We start from the raw sequence: 9,776 nt of genomic DNA on the forward strand, positions 1-9,776 counted from the left end.
TGTACAACAAACTGGAAAGACTTCAGATTTTTATCCGAAGACTCGTTTTTCAAAATTTTGATCATTTTCCGTTTTCTGGTCTTCTTTTCAGAAGTCTCCTTCTTCCCTTCAGGTTTTGTTCTTTTCAGATTTTTCTCAACTTTCACCATTTACCTTTCGTTTTCCCAAAAGTTAGTCTTTTCTCAGGTTTTCCTTTGATTTTTCCTCAATAGAAATCAACCTCTCCTCCTCCCTAAGCTTATCTGCTTCTATCAACTTCGTATCAACACCGTCAGCATAAATCATATCTACTTCTACATCTCTACGCTTTCTCTTTTCCAACTCTTTTGATGTGTTAGATAAATTTCTCTCTACAAATAAATCTTACACATAATCATTAGAAAACTCACATCAGTCCTAAGATAAAGTACTGCTGGTACCCAGATGGTTAACAGAAGCATTATTAGTTGGAATTTCTTCTTCATTTATATTGAAATTAACCACATCCCCATCAAACTCCATAGAAAGTGTGTCATTAAAAACATCAAGTTTAGTGCTTGCAGTTTTCATGAATGGCCTTCCTAAAATAATTGTGTTTTTATTAAAAAAACATCCACATCGCCCATGTCCAGAACGTAAAAATCAACAGGAAAAATGAGTTCATTCACATGGACAAGAACGTCCTCCAATATATATTTTGGGTGTACTGTCGAGTGATCAACCAACTGAATGATTATCCTAGTCTTTTGTAAAGATCTCAATTTTACTTTTTCAAAAAACAAAAAGTGGGAGGACATTGACAGAAATACCTAACTCAAGCATGACTTTTGGAAAAGTAAGGTTTCCCAACTTACAAGGAATCGAGAAAATTCTCAGATCCTTGCACTTTGGAGGTAAACCTTTTTGTAAAATGGTAGAAATATATTTGCCAGCTTTTATAGTTTCATTTATTTTTCAGTTTTTTTCTTTGAAATGCATAAATCTTTTAAACACTTGGAATATCGAGGAATTTGTTTAAGTATATCCAAAAGATGAATATTTAACTCCACCTTACGAAAGGTGTCAATGATATCCTCGTCTTCTCGTTCGCACTTTGTGCTTCTTAGTCGTGATGGGAATGGTGCAACTGGCTTATACTCTTTCAGAAATGGCTTGGGTTGCTTAAGATGCTTTTTTTCATCTACTCTTTCAACTTTTTTTCCTCTATAACTTGTTTAAATTCTTCTTCTGGTTCTTCCTGTGCTCCAGAAACAATTAATCTTCATAACTTTTCCCGCTTCTCACGGAAATCGTGCTCACATTGTGCTTCAGGTTGTTTTAATTTTCCCTGATAACTTTCCTTGAGATTCCAATCAACTCACCTAAGTTACAAGCTGAGACATTTGTTGCTCCAAATTTTTGATGCTTGTTCTAGCTTCATTCTGAAATGCATGAATATTGGTGGCTAGGCTTTTAACAATGCCTTCCAAGGCCATGCTGGAACTATTGGCTTGTTGATTTGAACTAAAAATTCAAACTCTCATATTTTTGTTGATGCTGATTCTGAAAGTTCAGCTGAAAATTCGACTGCTGAAAACGTGGAGGGTGCTGGAAATTTCGTTGCTGCTGAAATTCGGGTGGATTTAGATACAGTTGTCGTTGCTGAAAATTTGATTGAAAGTTTTGTTGATAGCCTACGATGGATTTTACAACAACTATGTCTTCTTGAAATAATAGGCACATGTCAGTCGGGTGGTTAGTCTTCAAGCAAATCTCACATTGTTTCTTTGCAGCTGCCTTTTCTTTCGTCAGCAACAGAACTGCTTTTGTCGGTTCATATATTTGGGCTTCCAGATGATGAGAGCTGACTTTTTTTATACCTCGTGGCTAGTCAGTATACCACTCGTCTTCATTACCAGAATGTTTTGACTTAATAGCCAACTTTTAGATTAGATCCTAGATTTATGTTGGTGTCATCGAGATCCACCGCCTAAAGCATTTATCAGACACCGCTCTCCATAAGTGTCAGACCTTGACAAAAACAGTTATAAAGCTAGTACTCACTGATTCCATGTTGGAGGCAACGAACCATCATCTTTTTGAAGCACTCCCAGTACACTTCTCTTCTTCCTTGTTTGATACCAAGGATATCTCTACGAAGACTCGAAACTCACGTTTCTGGAAATATTTTTCTAAAAATAATTTTGCGAGTTTGGTCCATGTGGTGATCGACCCGGATGGGAGCTCATACAACTATTCTCTCATTGATTCTTCCAGCAAAAGGGTAATGCCCTTAGCTTTATCGGTTCTTTATTTATAGCATGTGACTTCATTTTTGAACAAACAACATGAAATTCCTTGAGGAATTTATGTGGGTCTTCGCTTTCTAAGCCTCTGAATGTATGAATAAGACGTATTATCCCAAATTTCAGTTCGAAGTTTTAGGCTTCTAGAAAAGTGATGTGGAAAGGTTGCTGATTAACCTCCTATATTGCCTATTCTCTTAGAGTTTTCTATGCTTCGTCTCCACTCATGATGGATTTTTTGATTCAGTTTCAAATGAGTCTGTTGTTTCAGATTTTTCAAATTTTAGTGGGGAGTATGTTTTATGTGGGCTATTAGAAGGTGAGGATGATGTTACTTTTGGGAAGAATGGAAAAGTCAAGTTTGCTTCATTCCACAGGGGACTACCTTATGGTGTGTTGATCACTACAAGTAAGGAAGATAGTGATCCAAAGAAACCAATTGATTGTTTTTGCTATGTTTCCTTTTTCTTCATTTTTCTGGTAGTCTTCTCGATTTTTGGATCAAACTCTAGTGGTGTACTTGTACATGAGGATCATAGCATATAAACCATTAGTAGCATCGTGTCCTCGCAAAGGCTCCAATTTGTTAAACCCGCTGGCGCGTATGATTTAAACAAATAAAATATTCACTCTTTGATGCACTAATGGGTAACACAGGGAAGCAGGGTCAAATCCTCAGGGATGCAGCCTAATGATCAATGCTTTTTTGCGTAAGTCACATACTATTAATCAAAACATAAAATAATAAAAGGGGGTTTTTATTATTAATTAAATTAAAAATAGCAATGAATATTATTAAACAAAATCAATAATAAAAATGAATTCAGCTCTACTACAAACTAGTCATGCAATCAGCCCAGATCTGTTTATTGAAAATGTGTTCTATCTAAGTTGGCACCGAGAAAAACTAACAAGCTCTAGTATAATCTCTTTTACATAGTTAAATTATCCAAAAAAAGCTCTTCAGTTAACCTTAACTTTTTACTGTCCAATTAAACAAGCTATTAATTAAGATCAGAAAATTTCCGTTATGTTTTGTGTAAAATTCCCAACAATACCAAATACTTCTCAAACGATTGGAAGCGTAAAGGTCTGATATTTCAGTTTATATTAGAGTTAAATCCCAACACATAACCAATCTGATACTTGTTACTTATTATCAGTTAACATGAACAATTATGAATTCTATTAACTGATTAACTGGAATGATTAAACCATAGCTAGGTGACCAAACTAAAAAGAACAAAATCAAACATTTATTAAGCTCAAAACTGAAACAACTAGATAAGAGCACACAATGAAAACCAAATTCGATAACTGGTCACATGAAAAGTACAGGTCTATTGCAGAACTGAAAACTAGGGTTTTAGACAGAAACGGCTAAAACCGAGTCTAGAATAGTAAAAAGAGAAATCAAACTACTAATTCTTACTAAACTAACTAAGAATCATAATCCATAATTTTTAAATCTTCAAAATTGTTGAAATCGGAGAGAAATTGCCTAAGAAAAATTTTCTAAACTAACTCTTACTAAACTAACTCGTCCGTAATTTTTTCTAGTTTCTGGAAAATTTTCAATCTTGTCAATCTCAGTTACATGTCATAAGATATGGTCAAAATACTGAGAAGGGGTCAAAGCAGCGAGCAACATCCTTTAGGCTTTAGAATGTAGCAATCTATGTTCATAGGATCAATTCAATCGAATATTTTTTGACCAAAACAGCTATCAAGCATTTCTCAGAATCCTTCATAAGTTCCAAGGTCCAATCAACTTCAATGCTCCATTAAATGCATCCAAAGCTGCTCCTCAAGTACTGCTCCACTCGAATTATCTGAAAATTACACAAAAAATATGAGTAGTACGAGAATACTGACGAAAGACATGAGCTAAACATTATTTAAAGTAATGACATGCAAATTTGTAAAATACGATGTTAAGTGCTAATAAAAACTACCCTAAAAGATGCATAAAATGGCATCTATCAGTGGGATATGGTGGTTCAGAGATACCTTATGTAAAGATACTCCACATATCTTGCTAAATATACTTAAACCTCACATAGATATCCAAATGATGATATTTTATACCATTAAATAGTGGTAGATACGCTTGAAACAAATTATTGTACATAGCCATAAGGGTGGATAAAGTGGGCAGTAAATGAATGATAGATAGTTGCGGTACCTCCAATAAGACGATTCCTTGACATGCTAGATGAGGTTAGGTGACTTCACTGTCATGTTGAACCCACTCAACCTATTTTCCCTCAACTTGTACCATATGATTCAGTACTTGTAGATTGGGATTGGGTTAGGAAAGATGGATTATTTGTGGTGTGTGTTGGGAAAGATGGAAGTGGGAGGAGAAAGAAAAGCTGATGTGGTGCCTAGGTAGAAGTAAGGTTAGGAGAGTGGAGGGAGATTGACTCCCTCCACCCTATGTAAGAAAAAAAATAAGATTGCTTTGCTTTTAATTGAAATTGGTTATGATACCACTTTGTTGGGGATAAAGATAAAGTTTCAAACAAAGGATAAGATATACATCAAACTGGTCTTTTTATTATTTAGGTAACGAATATGTTAAACCCCTAACTAATAAATAGACCCCTTTGAAAGTACTGTATATGTTCAAGATGTAGGTGATCTTATTGAGAAGCTTTGTCAGAAAAGTGCCTAATCAGTGAATCAGTTTTAAGGATTAGGGAGATTTCTGTCTTTTGGTTTCTTGTTTTTTTTCCTTCAACTGTTTGTGTCGTGTTTCTAAACTTTGTTTGTGTAAAACAAAAAATGATGATGGAGTTACGTGTTGTTAAAGCTCTGAAACCATGAAAGCACTGTATATTTCTATGTATGTGAACAACTAGATGTACATAGTTTAAATACAAAAAATTGGAGAGAAGATGTCCTGACTCTTATGAAAAGATTTGGACTATTTTTAGGTTGTATGACTACTTCTATTTTACACGTTTTACAAATGTTATTATCCCTTTATATACATATGACTAGACGGTTGCACATATTCCAACCAACACGACGCTTCACAAACGATCACAATGATTCCCATATAACTGTCAACATAACTACCATGATTAACCGTAACTAATAGAATTAATGGTCTAGGTTAACCTACTAACATAAGTTATGTAAAAAAATTTAAGAACCAGTTCACCCAAATTTGTCTTCCAAACTCTTTCATATATCTCAAGCATTATTCATCAAATTCTGTACATATCACGACATTCTCATATTATATACTCCATGCTGGTTTTTATTCTTTCCTTTGAAAGCATAATCCCCTCAAAATAATCAATTAGAAGAATTTCCTTGAGAATATATATTGCATCCTCAATCCTCTTGATGATCGCTTCCATTGTAGGTCGTTCCTTTGAACTGTAGCTAATGCACTGATAAGCAATTTCTTTAAAGGTTTGAAAACAACGCCTATCAATTTCATCCTTAATAAAGGGATCAATTAACTCCTCGATCCTGTCATTGTAGTAGCGTCGTATAAGATTTATCAATGGTTGTGGTTTATCGTTCCCTAAGCTCTTGCGGTGGAAAGCCATCATTCCACTCAAAATTTCAAACAGTACCACACCAAACGAGTACACGTCTGACTCTTGACGAAGGATGCCACTTTCCTGGTAAATAGGATCTAAGCAGAAGTTGGTACCAGCAGCTTTTGTATAGAGATGTGTAGGATGCTGATCTCTGGGGCCTTGTTTGGACAGACCAAAATCACAAACTTTCACTTCAAGGTTTTCATCCAATAATATGTTTGCGCTCTTGATGTCTCTATGTATTACCCTGTTGTCCTCCCCTAGACCTGAGTGAAGGTAGTTGAGTCCTCTTGCAGCCCCTAAGCAAATCTGAAGCCGTTGTGCCCATGTTAAGCAACACCTCTTATTTGGGTCTTCGAGATGATGGTCAAGGCTACCGTTACTAGCATATTCGCTGACTATAACCATCTCATTGCTTTCATCACAGTAACCGATGAAACGGATGATGTTTTTATGGTGGAAGCTCGAAATCAACTTAAGCTCGGTAAGGAACTCCTTTCTTCCTTGATAACCATTTTGGTCAAGGCGTTTGATGGCAACTGTGCGTTTTTGCCAGTGCTCAGAGAGTTGTCCTTTGTAGATCACACCAAATCCACCATCTCCAATATGAGTTTCAACACTGAAGTATTGGGTTGCAAGGTAGATCTCCTTGAGTGGTATAAGAAAATTTTCTAGGTTTTGACCTTTTTTTCTTGGTGTGGTGATGATAGAAGCTGGTCCGGGGTTCTGTGAATATAAACAAAACTGAATTTAGTTAGAGATGTTGTGCCATTTTCCTGCCAATGCCTGAAAAATTGACGACATATTTCTTCAAAACATTAATCCCTCTACCTTACATAATCGTTTCTTGTTTATATATATTTTTATCATGAGATAGATATGATGTAAGAGTAGAATAAGTTTCATGATTTCTAATTTAGTGGCATATCTGTTACTTGTGATCATGATGTAGGATTTATGGAAATCTCGGTCATGGTGTAATTACCTACGACAACAAAAAAAAATAATAAAAAAAATAAGACTTACTTGATTGTCGAGTGCTTCTTCAATCGTTTTGATGATCATGTTCATTGTAGGGCGATCCTTTAAGTTCAAACTAATGCATCGATATGTAATTGCCTTGAACACTTGGAAAGAATGGATACTAATTTGATCTTTTATATTAGGATCAATTAAGTTTTCCATTCCCTCATCATAGTTTCGCCGGACCAAATTAATGAGGGTTTCAGGTTGATCCTCATTACCAATATTGCTCTCATTACTGTATGCCAACATCCCAGTCAACATTTCAAATAGTACCACCCCAAATGAGTAAATGTCTAGTTCTGTCTTGACAATGCCGCTTTCATAGTAGATGGGATCCAAGTAAAATGGGGTACCGGCAGCAGGTTCATATACTTATGGTTTATTTCGATCAACTAATATTGACAACACAAAACCACAAATTTTTGCGTCTAGATTTTCATCTAACAAAATATTTGCGCTTTTGATATCTCTATGTATTACTATGTTGTGTTCCCCAAGACCCGAATGAAGGTACTTGAGTCCTCTTGCTACTCCTAAGCATACTTTCAGGCGTTGTGCCCATGTAATGCACCTGATTTCATTGGGGTCTTCTAGATAATATTCAAGACTTTTATTCACAACGTATTCCGAAACTATAATGTGCTCATTATCCTCATCACAGTATCTGACGAAAGCGATGATGTTTTCATGGTTGAAGCTAGACATCATCTCAACCTCGGTATGGAACAGATGGACTCCTAGTCAGCTATACATGTGGTCGAAGGCAACTGTGCGGTTTTCCTTGTGTTTAGAGATCTGTCCTTTGTAGACCTCACCATATCCATGGACTTTAATACAAGTTTCGGGGCTGAAGTCTCTGGTAGCAGAGTTGATATCCTTCAATGGAATTAGGAAACGTTCTAGCTCATGATATTGGTTGATTTGTATAGTTGCACCGCTGGAAGCACCTCCTTGTATCTGTGTACATAAGAGCATCCACAATGGTGAGTTCAATGGTAGGGTTGAATGAGGTGGCAAGTCTATTTGACATTCAATGAATTAAACTTTCCCATAGTGAGATTCCACATTGGCATTCAATGGATTTGGAGTTCAGTAGCCATTGAACTCTTCAATGGAAAAAAGAAAAGTTTTATCTTTTAAATATATACTATGAATTAGCTTTTGTAATTTTCTATTGACCCCAATGCATTGTAGCAAAAAATTGATACAGTTGTATGAAAAAAAAAAAAAAATGATCTGGCAATCCATTGAACACTATGTAGCTCAATGCATTGTGGATGCCTAAACATAACCGATTTTGCTTAGAAGCGGAAATTAAGACCACAACATAAATGATCAGCGGCGTCCAAATCCGTTGCTAATTAGTGTGCAATAGACTTTTAGCGGCGGATATCACACAGCCCCAAATCTGTTGCATAGATAGAGCATACTTTTTCATTCTCGGAGTATGAAACTAGATTCCATTGAATGTAATCAAATAAAAGACTTACTTGAACATCCAATGCTTCCTCGATGCACTGGATGATGTTATCCATCTTAGGTCGATCCTTCGATTTGAAAGTTATGCACTGACATGCAACTTCTTTAAAAATACGAAAAGAATGATCATCAATTTGATTTCTTATCAAAGGATCAATTAACTTGTCCAACCCATCATGATAGTAGATTCGGACCAAATTCATCAAAGTTTGTGGCTTCTGATCTTCAATAATCCTTGTATCATGAGCCAGCATGCCACTCAATATTTCAAATAGTACCACACCAAGTGAGTATACGTCCGATTCTTCATTGAGGATGCCACTTTCGTTATAACTAGGATCCATGTAACAGGAGGAACCAACATCAAGAGTAGTCATTATGCTACGGATTTGACTTATGGGGCCTTTGGAAACAGCAATTTTGGCTTCGAAATTACCATCTAACAATATGGTTGCACCCTTGATGTTTCTGTGTATTATTTTCCGGCCCTCTCCAAGACCGGAGTGAAGGTACTGGAGTCCTTTTGCAGCCCCTATGCAAATCTTCAGGCGTTGTAGCCACGTTTGGCAACATCTCTTATTGCGTTCTTGGAGATGATGATCAAGGCTTCCATTGATGGCGTATTCTGAAGCTATAATCATCATACTGCCTTCATGATAGTAGCCAATGAAGGGGATGATGTTTTCATGGTTGAAGCTGGAGATCATCTCAACCTCAATATGAAAGTCATTCTTCCCTTTGTAACGATCGGGATGTAAGAGTTTGAAGGCAGCTGTGCGGTTTTGCCAACTTTCAGAGAGTATTCCTCTGTAAACCGCACCAAATCCACCATTTCCGATACAACTTTCTGGACTGATCAAGTCTCTGGTGGCCAAGTTGATTTCCTTAAATGGAATTAAAAAACTTTCAAGGGTTACTTCTGAAGAGGACATTGTTTCTGATTTAATTAGTGAATATATTCGGACTGTAAATTTTACTTTGAGACAATCAGACAGGGGCCCAAGCTTGCATCTCAACTTTATTTTTTTATTTTTTTTGAACAGCAAGAAGAAAAAATTATTGATAAAAGGCAAGCGAGAAGCTAGAGTTGCATCTCAACATATATGGGCGTTGGCTTAATAGGATGTCAAAGAGTTGCATCTCAACTTTTATTGGCGTTGGCTTTATAGGATATCAAATAGTTGACTAAAATCAAGTTGGTGAATAACCCGGTACGGTCATCGAAAATACCAGGCAAACTACATCTATTCTAATAAATATAGTGAAAAATTCTCCTACGCCTTATATAAAATTTAGTTCCATCCTTAGACTTTTGATTTCAGACCCAATTTATAATTGATTCAGATACTAAATAACTTTCTAATTATTAGTAAGTGAATATTATATTTTGAAGGACTGCATATTTTATTTATTATACATTATTTACAATGTATGTTCATAAATGTTG

The 9,776-nt window shown here is 35.9% G+C and overlaps 2 protein-coding genes across 2 annotated transcripts; both read right to left on the reverse strand.

Annotated features, from left to right (window-relative positions):
* Positions 1–5,506: 5,506 nt before the first annotated feature.
* On the reverse strand, positions 5,507–7,111 carry LOC145112151 (putative serine/threonine-protein kinase PBL19). The gene is made up of 2 exons (XM_079048361.1): positions 6,851–7,111; positions 5,507–6,550 (listed from the first exon to the last, which is right to left on the reverse strand). The coding sequence occupies exons 1-2, from the start codon at positions 7,109–7,111 to the stop codon at positions 5,507–5,509; spliced, it is 1,305 nt and encodes a 434-aa protein (XP_078904487.1).
* Positions 7,112–8,229: 1,118 nt separating this feature from the next.
* On the reverse strand, positions 8,230–9,261 carry LOC145112152 (receptor-like protein kinase HERK 1). Its single transcript, XM_079048362.1, has one exon. The coding sequence runs from the start codon at positions 9,259–9,261 to the stop codon at positions 8,230–8,232; it is 1,032 nt and encodes a 343-aa protein (XP_078904488.1).
* Positions 9,262–9,776: the final 515 nt, after the last annotated feature.

This window comes from Lactuca virosa, chromosome 5, assembly GCF_052849685.1.
Source record: "Lactuca virosa cultivar CGN04683 chromosome 5, Lactuca_virosa_CGN04683_v6, whole genome shotgun sequence".
In the NCBI taxonomy this organism is placed as follows: domain Eukaryota; kingdom Viridiplantae; phylum Streptophyta; class Magnoliopsida; order Asterales; family Asteraceae; genus Lactuca; species Lactuca virosa.